This window comes from Tiliqua scincoides, chromosome 14 (genome assembly GCF_035046505.1).
Source record: "Tiliqua scincoides isolate rTilSci1 chromosome 14, rTilSci1.hap2, whole genome shotgun sequence".
NCBI lineage: Eukaryota > Metazoa > Chordata > Lepidosauria > Squamata > Scincidae > Tiliqua > Tiliqua scincoides.
In genome coordinates this window covers 1,449,510-1,463,633 of record NC_089834.1, presented here as the reverse complement: position 1 = coordinate 1,463,633, position 14,124 = coordinate 1,449,510, and the positions used below count along the sequence as shown (strand labels likewise).

The following is a 14,124-nucleotide window of genomic DNA, read 5'->3' as shown; positions in this document are numbered from 1 at the left end:
GCAAGAGCTGGTGAACTAGGAACGCTTTTGTTTGTAAATGGGGGGGGGGGGAAGACACCCGGAAAAAAATCCACACGCCGGAAGCCCAGTGCCCAAGTCTTTTCATGTACACAGCGCAGGGCTTGTGTGTGACAGAGCAGAGCTTGCTAGCGTGCTGTCCGCTGAAGCCTGCTCCTCTGGACAGCCTGCGCTCTCTTCTGTCTCTCTGCAAAAGCGTTCCCCAAGGTCTGCTTCAGTGCTGGCAGGACGGCCCTCTCGGCAGCAGGCAGAGGATCCAGGATCCTAATGGAAAACAAGGCGGGTAGGTAAAATGCAGGCCACAAACCGAGGTGCTGAGCAAGAAGCGCTGCCCGCAAGGCAGCCGCTCAGTCTAAGGCAGGGACCTCCAAGTCCCGGCCCACTGTGTTACCCACCTGGGCACGGCTATGGCAAAGTTTCCATTCCGCGCTGCAGCCTCCAGTTTTTGCAGCAGATTTTGGCAGAAATTTGTGCAAAGCAAGAACCAGAGGCTGCCGTGTGGAACAGAAAGACTTTGCTATGGCTGTGCCTGGGGGGGTAATCCTGGGACACTGGATCTGATTGGAGGCCCCTGGTCTAAGTTTTAGCCCTCAAAGGGAAGGAGATTTTTTTTTCAGTCTTGCCTGGCAGCATTGGCTTATCAAGCACCGGAGTGGGGCGTCTCCTCCGTCGGAAGGGCAAACTGTGATAAGCTGGCACTCAGACTCCTGCAGCTGAGACCAGCTTGGGTATAGGACAGCAGTCGGCAACCCTACAGCCTGTGCGCTGGATCAGGCCCGCCACACAAAATAATCTGAGCTGTGGGAAGAGGCAGGGGCTGGCAGGAGGAGAGCTCCTCCCTCTCTGGTTTGGCTGTCTTGTCCTTCCCCACACAACTGGAGGAAGGAACCCTGGCAGGTTGGGCTGGAAAGTGTATGATAGAGATGGAAGGGGGAAGAGAGTGAGTAAGGCGCCAGGCTTGCCAGCCAGCCATCCTTGCCGGCATGCACTGTTTGGAATGGCTACCAAACGGCCTTGGTACAATGGTAGCTAGGGCAAGCGGGGAGTGAGCAGGGGTCGCAGCTAGTGGTGGCTGTTGCAAGACCCTGGATGCCACCTGGGCAGTGATCGAGCACCATCAAGCCTGCTTCGCTTGCACCACCCCAGTCCCGTGCAGAATGGGCTGTGGGGCTCGAAAGACCAGCCTGTGTGTTCAGCAGGACCTTTGGTGGACTGAAGGGGGTCTCCCTGTGGCGCTGCAGGCCCCTGCTTCCTCCTCCAAAGTGGCTCTCTGCTGATCTCTTCCCTGAGGAGTTCATTTTCTGCACATGGGGATGTGGGCTGTGGTCCACAAAAGCTGCTTCTGAAATAAGCAGGGTTGGCCTTCCAGGTGCTCCAAGACTGTGTTGTGCCTGCATATTTCCAAGCTTCCTCCAAAGCTATCCTGGGCTTCAGCATCATTTTTATGCTCTACACAGGAAGCCCTATACAAGGCCCTTTGAAATACATGGGACTGACTTCTGCATAGACATGCAGAAGATGGTACTGTTTGTTTCTCCCCAGTCACACTCACAGGGCAAAGTCTAGAGAGCTCCCAGCCCTGGTGGGATCTGGGCCTCTGGTCATTCCAAGTCCCAGCCACAAAACTTAGTGCATGAATGATGGGAGATGGTCAGCAGGCGCAGTGGTCAGTGCTTCTGGCACGTATCACTCCAACCAGTTTGCAGAATAGTTCAGCTGACTCCAAACACTTGGGAAGACTGTGCAGTCCTGCTGAACACCTTGGGTGGAGAGGGTGCATTTAAGCAATGGATTCTAGAGGAGGTGCCTTGCACAGAGCAGTGTGCTTACCATCTCCGAGATGTGTTCTTCACGCTGGGCAAGTGCCTGGAGTCCTGGCTGTCGAAGGAAGGTGCATGCATTAGGAGAGCCACGTGCCCCACTGGGCAACACCCTGCTTGCATCAAAGGGGCATTCCACCAGGAAGCTGTCCAAAAATTCCTAATCTCCCTTATCCTTCTACGCTTTTAAGTAGAGTGTCCCTTTTGTTAACAGAGGGAAACCTGCTTACCTAAGCTGACCAGCTAGCCTGTAGTCTTCCGGAATTCTCTTGGTCTTGTGGATGTCATCCAAACATGACCTCAGATACGTAAGCTGAAGGGACAGAGAGGGAAGAGTGATTTATGGGCCCTTGCTTTGGTCCTATGAATCCAGGGCAGGAGGCCTCACCTCTTGCATCTGCATGTGGTTGATGTTCCACAGCTGCCGAATGACCACCTCGCACTCCTCCAGCGTAGGCGGTTTGCGCATGTGGGAGGGCAGCACATTCACCAAGAAAGGGTTGGACGAAGCAGTTGGGAGGTGGACGTCTCCGAGGGTGCTGCTGCTTGGAGACAAAATCTGGGCTGGGGATGTCCCTCTGTCGCAGAATTCTTTGGCTCTGCAACAAGGAGGGAGGGACACAAGCCAGGTATCCTGGCGTCATAATGGGGCTGCAGTGCCGAAATCTCCCTTCAAAGCAGCCAGGCAAGCAGCCACGGTCAGTGCCCTTTGCCAGCCAGGCCAAGGGTTTTGTAAACTTTAATCTTGAAGGCAGAATCACTGACATCTCTTTTTCTGTTAGGGTCTGCCTCACTGTTCCCTGTATGGCAGCGTTTCTCAAACTGGGTCCGGACCCAATTTCTGGTGGATCCCATGGAACTTCCAATGAGAACTTGGGTGATGGAAAGATCAGAGAACTAATGACCTCAAGCTATTCAAAAATCAGAGAGCTGCTAATTGCCCTGCAAAGAGCGGAGCACTGCAGTTTGCAAGCAGGTGTAAATACAACTGGCATCCGTTCTCCCATCCCTGCCGTTATGCGATTAGATCATTAAGAGCACACTCCTAACCAGGTCTACTCAGAAGTAAGTCCTGTTTTGTTCAAAGGGGCTTACTCTCAGGAAAGTGTGGTTAGGATTGCAGCCTCAGTGAATATTCAGTCCAATGCAGTGGTTCTCACACATTTAGCAATGGGACCCACTTTTTAGATTGAGAATCTGTCAGGACCCACCAAAAGTGACATCATCAAGCAGGAAAATTTTTAACTATCCTAGGCTACAATCCTACCCACACTTACCCAGAAGTAAGTCCCACTGACTATCATTGTTAAAAGAATATATATAGTAGTTTGTTAAAAGTACAGGTCTATCACATTTCCCCAAATGCAGTCACATTCCATGGTAGCATCAAGTCTAATATATTAAAAATAAAACTTAGAAATGAGTGGGGACCCACCTGAAATTGGCTCGTGACCCACCTAGTGGGTCCCAACCGACAGTTTGAGAAATACTGGTCCAATCTATTGCCTTTGTTGTGTAAACAGACACTCCCTGCCAGATATTAACTGGCTGCATAGGCCACTGGAGATGGATTGCCTCTTCAATAGCATCTTTATTTTGCTTTGACCACCATCACATATGTGGGCCGTCATTAAGCGAATGGTTTTTAAGCGGCGCATGCCTGTATAGAGCAATCAATGTTTGAGCATCTTTCTTTTGGTGTGTTTTTTCCAAGACCGTCAATGACAGGAGGTGGGGGCAGGTCACAGAACTCAGCCCCTCAAGCCTGGATGCTGTTCATTAGGGCTGCTGCATTATGAGAAATGGATTGAGATTTTTTTGCAAATGAAAATAAAATATTGCTGGTAAATAAATAAAAATATTGTTTCTAGACCACCTTTTTTTTAAGTCTCGTAAAGCTCGGTGGGTCCCAATAGAGTGTCATTTTAAAAAGTGGGTCCCAGTGCTAAGAAGTTTGGGAACAACCGCTCTAAGCTGTGCCACTGCAATTGAGGTGCCTTTCGGCTTCTCTCACCACTCTGGAGCAGCAATGATGGAACTGTGACAGGGAACAAACACGGGTCTCATCACAGGCCAAAGCCAGTGGTGAGAGCTCACCCTTCAGTTCTGCCCTCTTGAACTTGTGGGACGTGGCTGCCTGAGGGCAAGCATCTTTGCCCCAGTCTGTCCTTTGGAAACTGGTCAGGTATTCCAAACAGGAAGCGGAGTCCCCAAACCTTGCTGCCTCCCTCCCGCCCCTCTTCTACCTCGGGCGAGCGGCCCCTGCCGGCACTGCCTCCTGCGCTGGGCCAGGGGCCTTGGCTCCTCTCGGCACCGCACTGTCCTCCTCTCCTGCCGAGACGTCCTCTTCCATGGCCGCCTTGCCAATCGCACGATGCTCTTCCAGCCTCCAGTAATCTACAAGGTCTTGAGGGAAGAGGCTGCCCTGTTAAACAGCTCGGCCCACCGCACGCCCCAGGCAGCAGGGATACAGTGGGCAGCTGCAGAGTGCAAATCACAAACGTACCTTCGCCCCTCTCCGCCGCGGCTGCTGGCGCCTGCTGCTGCCCTGCGAGTGGTTGTGCTGGTGCTGGTGGGGCTGCGGCACCCTTAGCTGCCTTCCCCTCTGAACCCCTCCTTGCAAGCAGCTTCCGAGACACATCAGTGGAAGTAGCTTCTGTAAAAAGAGGACACTGAGGTGCTGGGAAAGACGGAACACAGGTAGAGCCAAGTCTTCACCCAGGGGCGTATCTGGGGGAAAGGGTGCCCCGGTCCAAACAGCTGACACTCTTTTTTAGGTCATGTCACCATAATATCAACTCAAGCTCATTCAAGTTTCATGAACCAATTAGGTTAATAATGCAAGACAATTGAAAATCAATGATGGCACCACATGAAAATGGTAATTGGTCTTTGGGGACAGGGAGCCATTTAGTTGTTTGACTTGCTGGGTGTGGAACTAAGGAAAGCATGACCTCAATGGTGATGGCAGGAGGTCTGGTCTAGAGGGTAGAGCCACCGTCTGCCTGAAGATAACATCCACAAGGTCGCCAGTTCAAGGCCACCGGCACCCTGAAGGAGACCTTGAGGCTGCTGACAAGCTGAAGCCGAGCAATTCCATCTGCTCTGAGCGTGGGAGGATGGAGGCCAGAATGTGAAGCCAGATCGGAATGAAACACCTGAATGTAGTGGTTCTTGAAAGAAAGAACCTTCTTTCAAATTGTAAAAATTCCTATTTAATAAGGGATTTAAATAAAGCCTGCCTGTGTAAACCACCTTGAATAAAGTCTTGAATAAAGACCAAGAAAGGCGGTATATAAATACCTATTATTATTATTATGGCTCCCCAGGCCCTGGGGAAGCAGCTTTGGCAGCTGCTGGATACGTGGGTGCAGAAGGGAGCCAGGGTTTCAGGTGCATGGATGTGCCTGGTACGCATCTGTCTACCGTGCCGTGTTATTAGCTCAGGGGGGTTGTAGGCTGTCTGTTGTGTTAGCCACAGCACTTGGGCCTAAAGGTGGAACCACATGGTTACGCAAGGAAAAATGCACCACCGCCTCAGTCCTCCTCATTTTGTGACAGCAACTGATGTGCCAGCTGCAGAATCCAGAAGAATCCCTGCTGGCCCTCTTGGCCTTGGCAAGTTTAGGTCCTGAAGCTACTGATGATGATGATGCAAATTCTGGGCCTTCCTGTGCTGCATGACAGGTGCTGACTAGGGTACTGCACTGTGAAGGAGAAGGACCAGCTCCCAAACCCCACAACGAGGCCAGAACAAGAGGGACCCCCAGCTGGGGGAGGGTGAGGAGTAGAGATGGTGGGCTGGGAGCCCTGGTAGTACCTGTCTTCTGGAGTTCTGGGTGCATGATGAGCTGATAATGAAGATCTGCAAGAGATCAAAAGGACAGGGGGTGATTGCCCTGAGTCACTGCCCCTTGTGGTGCCAGCACCCCCAGCTCCATTCACATGTGGTCCTCCCCAGGTGACCCACCCCTGTTTTTCCGCTTCAAGAGCTCGATCTCGGCGTGGAGCTGCTGGAGAGTCTCGGCGTGCTGCCGCTGCAGGAACCACAGGCTCCGCTCCAGGTTGGGCCCCATCCCCAGCCACGGTGGGGGCTCCTGTGGGCCTCCCCCCCTCTCCAGATGTGGGCGTTGTGGCAGCATCACGCGCTGTGGCTCGCCGAGGTGCTACACGTCCTCATGGTGTCCAGGGCCGTCTCGTGGCAACAGGGCTGCCAGATGCAGGGTGACCCAACCGCCACGCCTGCTGGCAGAGGAAGTGTGGAGGAGGAGGGGTCAGGGATGGTATGGCCAGGAAGCCCCACCTCCCTTGTGGGGGGGAGAAGAGTTTGCTCAGGAGGGCCCCGCTCTTGCCCCCCTACTGCCAGAGCAACTGAGAGGAGTGGGTGGGCTAGGATTCGCAGAAACAGTTGGGGTGGGGGGGGAAGAGATACAGGTCAAGCCCCCCCGCAGGTCACAATGGTCCCTTGGCTAACAAGCTAGGTTGAGGGCTTCAGAGCTCAACTCTCACACAAGCTCAGCAGAATTCTGATGCTGCTTCTGGTCCAGTCAATTTCACGCCCGAGAAAAAAAGACAGAGGAGGAGTCCCCAGATGTGCTAGAGAAGAACCCCCCCCCCCCCAAAAAAGTGAACATAGGAAGAGCCCCGCTGGATCAGGCCAAAGGCCCATCTAGTCCAGCTTCCTGTATCTCACAGTGGCCTACCAAATTCTTCAGGGTACACACTAGACAACAGATACAACCTGCGTCCTGGTGCCCTCCCTTGCAGCTGGCAATCAGAGGCAGCCTGCCTCTACCTTGCACATACCTATCATGACTTGTAACTCGTGATGAACTTTTCCTCTAGAAATTTGTCCAACCCCCCTCTTAAAGGCATCCAAGCAAGATGCCATCACAATTTCCTGTGGCAAGGAGTTCCACAGACTAATTACACACTGGGTAAATATTTTCTTTTGTCTGTCCTAACTCTCCCAACACTCAACTTTAGTGGATGTCTCCTGGTTCTGGTGTTATGTGAGAGTGTAAAGAGCATCTCCCTGTCCACTCTGTCCGTCCCCTGCATAATTTTGTGTCTCAAATGGACTTGTTTAAAGAGACAGGGAATACTCATGAACTTGTTGGGGGGGGGGTGGAGGTGGGCAATGGACCTTTTGGAAAGTTGCCAGCAAAGTAGAGATTGAAGGTGGGTCCGACTCCACCGTAGAATCTCTGTGGGTTAAATTACCAGGCTTGAGCAGCGATGTAATACTGGGGGTGTGCTATCGTCCTCCAGACCAGAAATCTGATGGGGACCTTGAAATGAGGAAACAGATCAGGGAGGTGACAAGGAGGGACAGGGTTGTAATCATGGGGGACTTCAATTATCCTCATATTGACTGGGTCAATTTGTGTTCTGGTCACGATAAGGAAACCGGATTTCTTGACGTGCTAAATGACTGTGGCTTAGATCAGCTAGTCACGGAGCCCACCAGAGGACAGGTGACTCTGGATTTAATATTGTGCGGTACGCAGGACCTGGTTAGAGATGTAAACGTTACTGAGCCATTGGGGAACAGTGATCATGCTGCGATCCGTTTTGACGTGCACGTTGGGGGAAGAATACCAGGCAAATCTCTAACAAAAACCCTTGACTTCCGACGGGCGGACTTCCCTCAAATGAGGAGACTGGTTAGAAGGAGGTTGAAAGGGAAGGTTAAAATAGTCCAATCTGTCCAGAGTGCATGGTGGCTGCTTAAAACAACAGTAATAGAGGCCCAGCAGAGGTGTATACCGCAAAGAAAGAAGGGTTCCACTAAATCCAGGAGGGTGCCCGCATGGCTAACCAGTCAAGTTAGAGAGGCTGTGAAGGGCAAGGAAGCTTCCTTCCGTAAATGGAAGTCTTGCCCTAATGAGGAGAATAAAAAGGAACATAAACTGTGGCAAAAGAAATGTAAGAAGGTGATAGGGGAGGCCAAGCGAGACTATGAGGAACGCATGGCCAGCAACATTAAGGGGAATAATAAAAGCTTCTTCAAATATGTTAGAAGCAGGAAACCCGCCAGAGAAGCGGTTGGCCCTCTGGATGGTGAGGGAGGGAAAGGGGAGATAAAAGGAGACTTAGAGATGGCAGAGAAATTAAATGAGTTCTTTGCATCTGTCTTCACGGCAGAAGACCTCGGGCAGATACCGCTGCCCGAACGGCCCCTCCTGACCGAGGAGTTAAGTCAGATAGAGGTTAAAAGAGAAGATGTTTCAGACCTCATTGATAAATTAAAGATCAATAAGTCACCGGGCCCTGATGGCATCCACCCAAGGGTTATTAAGGAATTGAAGAATGAAGTTGCAGACCTCTTGACTAAGGTATGCAACTTGTCCCTCAAAACGGCCACGGTGCCAGAAGATTGGAGGATAGCAAATGTCATGCCTATTTTTAAAAAGGGAAAGAGGGGGGACCTGGGAAACTATAGGCCGGTCAGCCTAACATCCATACCGGGTAAGATGGTGGAATGCCTCATCAAAGATAGGATCTCAAAACACATAGACAAACAGGCCTTGCTGAGGGAGAGTCAGCATGGTTTCTGTAAGGGTAAGTCTTGCCTCACGAACCTTATAGAATTCTTTGAAAAGGTCAACAGGCATGTGGATGCGGGAGAACCCGTGGACATTATATATCTGGACTTTCAGAAGGCGTTTGACACGGTCCCTCACCAAAGGCTACTGAAAAAACTCCACAGTCAGGGAATTAGAGGACAGGTCCTCTCCTGGATTGAGAACTAGTTGGAGGCCAGGAAGCAGAGAGTGGGTGTCAATGGGTAATTTTCACAATGGAGAGAGGTGAAAAGCGGTGTGCCCCAAGGATCTGTCCTGGGACCGGTGCTTTTCAACCTCTTCATAAATGACCTGAAGACAGGGTTGAGCAGTGAAGTGGCTAAGTTTGCAGACGACACCAAACTTTTCTGAGTGGTGAAGACCAGAAGTGATTGTGAGGAGCTCCAGAAGGATCTCTCCAGACTGGCAGAATGGGCCGCAAAATGGCAGATGCGCTTCAATGTCAGTAAGTGTAAAGTCATGCACATTGGGGCAAAAAATCAAAACTTTAGATATAGGCTGATGGGTTCTGAGCTGTCTATGACATATCAGGAGAGAGATCTTGGGGTGGTGGTGGACAGGTCGATGAAAGTGTTGACCAAATGTTGGTCAGATGTTAGGCTGACCGGCCTATAGTTTCCCGGGTCCCCCCTCTTTCCCTTTTTAAAGATAGGCGTGACATTTGCTATCCTCCAATCTTTTGGCACCGTGGCAGTTTTGAGGGACAAGTTGCATATCTTAGTCAAGAGATCAGCAACTTCATTCTTCAATTCCTTAATAACTCTTGGGTAGATGCCATCAGGGCCCAGTGACTTATTGATCTTTAATTTATCAATGAGGTCTGAAACATCTTCTCTTTTAACCTCTATCTGGCTTAATTCCTCGGTCAGGAGGGGCCGTTCGGGCAGCGGTATCTGCCCGAGGTCTTCTGCCATGAAGACAGATGCAAAGAACTCATTTAATTTCTCTGCCATCTCTAAGTCTCCTTTTATCTTCCCTTTCCCTCCCTCACCATCCAGAGGGCCAACTGCTTCTCTGGCGGGTTTCCTGCTTCTAACATATTTGAAGAAGCTTTTATTATTCCCCTTAATGTTGCTGGCCATGCGTTCCTCATAGTCTCGCTTGGCCTCCCCTATCACCTTCTTACATTTCTTTTGCCACAGTTTATGTTCCTTTTTATTCTCCTCATTAGGGCAAGACTTCCATTTACGGAAGGAAGCTTCCTTGCCCTTTACAGCCTCTCTAACTTGGCTGGTTAGCCATGCGGGCACCCTCCTGGATTTAGTGGAACCCTTCTTTCTTTGCGGTATACACCTCTGCTGGGCCTCTATTACTGTTGTTTTAAGCAGCCTCCACGCACTCTGGAGAGATTGGACTCTTTTTACCTTCTCTTTCAACCTCCTTCTAACCAGCCTCCTCATTTGAGGGAAGTCTGCCCGTCGGAAGTCAAGGGTTTTTGTGAGAGATTTGCACGGTATTCTTCCCCTGACGTGCAAGTCGAAACGGATCGCAGCATGATCACTGTTCCCCAACGGCTCCGTAACATTGACATCTCTAATCAGGTCCTGTGTACTGCATAATATTAAATCCAGAATAACCAGTCCTCTGGTGGGCTCCATGACTAGCTGCTCTAAGGCACAGTCATTTAGCGCGTCAAAGAATCCGGTCTCCTTTTCGTGACCGGAACACAAATTGACACAGTCAATATGAGGATAATTGAAGTCCCCCATGATTACAACCCTGTTCCTCCTTCTCACCTCCCTGATCTGTTTCCTCATTTCAAGGTCCCCTTCCAATTTCAGGTCTGGAGGATGATAGTACGCCCCCAGTATTACATCGCTCCACAGGCCTGGTAATTTAACCCACAGAGATTCTACGGTGGAGTCGGACCCGCCTTCAATCTCTACTTTGCTGGATTCTATCCCTTCCTTAACATAAGCGGCCACCCCACCTCCAACATGCCCCTCCCTGTCCTTCCTGTAGAGTTTATAGCCAGGGATTGCGGTATCCCACTGATTCTCCGCATTCCACCAGGTTTCCGTTATGCCCACTATGTCACGTTTTCCCTTGTCACCAGACATTCCAGTTCTCCCATCTCTTCTCATCAACTTGTCCCACAGCTCCCAAGGCTGGCCCTGCTCAGGCTGCTACCTCACAGGGTTATCGGGAAGACAGAAGAGGTAGGGGGAAATGAGGCAGGTAGGGGGCAGGGAGTGGGCAGACGGGTCTGATGGATTGGCAGTGTGTCCCTAGTTTCATACTTTACTGTGGTCTTGGCACAGAAAAGGTTGAAGACCACTGTCCTAAAATAAACTGGAGCTTACCGGTGAATCTGAATTTGGGGTACTTCCTCCCACCATGACAAGTATGGTCTGGCTCCTCTCGCCCACAGACACTGACCACCTGCATGTAGGGAGAGGAAAGCCCCACCTCAAAAGCTGGACCGGGACCTGTGCTTCTCCTGTGCTCAGCAGGTACTGTGCTGTGTGTGTCAGGTTCCGAATGGCACTCCTGTCACAGACATATGCGGTGGTCTTGCTGCCCCAGACCAACATGGCTCCCCCCTCCTGACATTGGGCACAATGTTTCCCTTCCACCCCATCCATCTTGGGGGCAAGTTTCAAAGTAGATGTGATGCGTTCTCTCCCCCTAGCCTCAAAGGGTAGGCTCAATGTGTAGACCCACTCGACACGTATCTGCTGCAGCAGGCAAGTTGACCTCTCAGTGGCAGCCACATTTGGTCATATATTGCACCAGACAAGCCCTCTGCATAGCAGACCAGCTCCTGTTTGGGCTGGGAGAAAACCCACTGAGCCAAGTCCAGGTTTGCAGAAAGGGACAATTTTGGGGGAATGGGTTTTACACAAGTGCCACGGAAGGAAAGCAACAGGGATAGAGCTCAGGGGCCAAGCCGTCCCTGCCTGGAAGGCAAAGGGGCTCCAGCAGCACAGCCAGGAACAGCAGAGGAAAAACCCTGGAGAGGAACACTTTCTAGGGCAGTGGTCGCCAACATTTTTCAAGCCATGACCCCAACAAATAGTCTGAGACTGGGGTCCCACAGCTGATCCCGCCTCCACCTCCTGGGACCCTGTGAATTCTGTGCCAGGCTATGCCCTGTCTCTCCCTACCTATGGTGTCATTGCAATAACCCTGTGAGGTGGCAGCCTGGGCAGGCCTGGCCTTAGGAGTTGCAGGGCAAGGGAGCAAGATGCTGTGCAGGATAAGATCAAGACCTTGGTTTTGAGACAGCAGCACTATCATCAGGTTGGATCCAAGCCCTCCCTTGCACAGGCTTGGAAGGTTGTAGAGATCCCCTCCCTCCGCCAATGAAGCTTTGCAACCTACAGGTTGTCCTAGGTAGAGGTATCAAAGCAGACACAGCTACGGGAGCCACCCCAAAGCTGGGGCATGCCTCTGCCGAGCACCATTCCCACCCCAGCAACTCCACTCTTCAGCATTTACTACTACAAAGCATGTCTTCTTTTTTTTTCTTTAATGTAAAAGCGTCCATTTCTCAAAACAAGTCTTGCCCCAAAAGGTACAACTTTTCTGCTTCGTTTTACTTGATTTTAAAAAAAATATTTCTTAAGGCTCAAGAAACACACAGACAAATGCCTGCGACCCTCGGCTGTCTCTCGGAGGAGCTCAGCTCTGCAAGTGGAATGCAAAACATCAGTGCTGGTGAGGCTTCTGCTTCTTTACGGTGAAGAGAGTCATGACGACCGCGTAAGAGAGATACCCGAGGAGGAGGAGGAAGGTGAAGGCCACTGGGCCGACGCAGAACCAGGAGGCGATGAAGTAGGCCACGAGCAAGTAGATAAGAGTTCTGTAGCTGGCCAGAAACCGCAGGCTGACCCTCGGCTGTCGAATCTGGCTCTGCCTGGTCAGGGGGCTGTGCCTGGTCTTCTCTGCCAGGCAGGGGTTGGTGAGGTGATAGCGGCAAAAGCTGCCAAGAAAGTCCTCCCGTGCGCAGAGGGTCTCCATTTGGGCTGAAAACTGAAGAGTAACAGGCAGTCAACACACAAATAAGGAAAAGAATAACCTGTAGATGGATCTGCTTCATCGTTTGACAGAAGCAATGTGGAATTCTCAGGGTTCAAAGCAAGATCTTTTCTGGATGCCGACAACCACTCAGGATGCAACTGTCCAGCCCTGGAAGCCTCCTCAGCTGGATTTTCAGAGGAGAATGTGCCAACTCCAGTCTTTTCACACAGGGCACAGCCCTGTGTGGAAGCCAGGAGGAGTGACCACAAGTTATGCACTTCCCACTGGACTTACTCGCTCATTGATCGCTGAGGACAGTCGGAAAAACAGGCGCACAAGCACAGGGTTCTCAAAGCTGCGGATGGGCTGGAGCTCAGGGTCTCCTTGGTACTCCACCTGAAACCTGCGCAGGCCATTGATGATCTAGGAGAGAATGAGCAAGAGGAAGAGCCTTCAAGACCTCCAGCCCCCCCCTCCATTTCTGAGCAGCTCTGAGGCCTCCAGCAGAAGCCAAAGGCATTGCAGGAACCAGAGTGGCTTGACAGCAGCAGATACGATGCAACTCCTGATGTGCGGGCGGAGTCCAAGGCTGGGGAGGCACAGCGCACGGAAGGGTGAAATTATGCAGCAAGGCATTCTGGGGGCTACCTAGAAGCCCCAGCGCCTGCACATTCACAGTGGAGGCTGAGCTCCAGTCTCTCAGAGAGCCTCTTGGCGAGACTAGAGTTTATAGAACTGGCAGCTCAACCTCCCTGGTGAACAAGCAACCACTCAAACTGGGTGGTTTGTGCTCAAGGGGAGGCTCTTTCTCACCTGGCCGCACAGCCCTGCTGAGTATCAGGATCTAGCCATACAGCCTGAGCTCCTCCGAGGAAGGATGGGATAAAAATGTGAAAATACATATATAAAAATAAGCGCAATCCAGCAGGGCCAGTTTCTTACCTGGTACCTGCCAAGCGGTGTGAGGATGAGCCTGTCCTCGCTCTGAATGCAGTCGGGAAGCTGCTTCTTTCCATTCTCGTCTTGAACAGTCCCCCAGTTCAGCATCAGCTGACTCAGCTGGGCCTCATTCAACTAGCAAGAGGGAAAAGGAAGCTGGGCTCGTCGAGGCAAAGCTGCACACCCCTTGAGCACCCTGCCAGCAGCAGGCAGTGCCACGTCCACAGGAAGCAGATCCAGCCCTGGGGCTCCCATTCCTGCCAGAGCTGGTTCTCACCAGGCCTTCATGCCCCAGTAGCCAGGACAGGTCTATGCAGGCAGGGAGGGCAAGCTGGGCTACGAAGAGGCAAGAAAAGGATTGGCCCCACAAGGACAGCCCCTTGCACTTTCTGTCTTTTTATGGTTCCTCTTTAAGAAGGCAGAGCAGGCAGAAGGAATTAAAGGGATTTCAGGTGAGGGGGGCCTCAAGCCCCAAAGTTCCCACTGGAAGACCAACACCACCCCCAGGCAACTCTCTTCTCTTACAAAAGGAGGCTCCTTCAATCTGCACTCGCATCCTCCCAAGGTAGCGGTGTTCAAACTTGTGCCTGCTCCATGTCCCTGGGCCTGGGTCCGCACAGCCTTGACCCAAGAGCTGGCCCCAAGAACCGATCTCAATAAATCTGCAGCAGGTGCAAACACTGGCCTAGCTAGCCCCTCTGGCACCCAGGTCTGTGACTCACAGTGTCACCCCCAGAAGTGCCTGGTCAGGAAGTTTATTCCTGGTTATTTGGCTATAACATTTGATAGAATACAGA

General features: G+C 51.6%; 2 protein-coding genes across 2 annotated transcripts; both read right to left on the bottom strand.

The window, feature by feature from the left end:
- Positions 1-146: 146 nt before the first annotated feature.
- CCDC74B (coiled-coil domain containing 74B) lies at positions 147-5,914 on the bottom strand. The gene is made up of 8 exons (XM_066609945.1): positions 5,809-5,914; positions 5,659-5,703; positions 4,345-4,494; positions 4,085-4,235; positions 2,227-2,437; positions 2,069-2,151; positions 1,849-1,896; positions 147-282 (listed from the first exon to the last, which is right to left on the bottom strand). The coding sequence occupies exons 1-8, from the start codon at positions 5,912-5,914 to the stop codon at positions 147-149; spliced, it is 930 nt and encodes a 309-aa protein (XP_066466042.1).
- Positions 5,915-11,915: 6,001 nt separating this feature from the next.
- Positions 11,916-13,486, bottom strand: SMPD4 (sphingomyelin phosphodiesterase 4). Its single transcript, XM_066610018.1, has 3 exons — positions 13,331-13,486; positions 12,683-12,811; positions 11,916-12,400 (listed from the first exon to the last, which is right to left on the bottom strand). The coding sequence occupies exons 1-3, from the start codon at positions 13,433-13,435 to the stop codon at positions 12,077-12,079; spliced, it is 558 nt and encodes a 185-aa protein (XP_066466115.1). The 5' UTR covers positions 13,436-13,486; the 3' UTR covers positions 11,916-12,076.
- Positions 13,487-14,124: the final 638 nt, after the last annotated feature.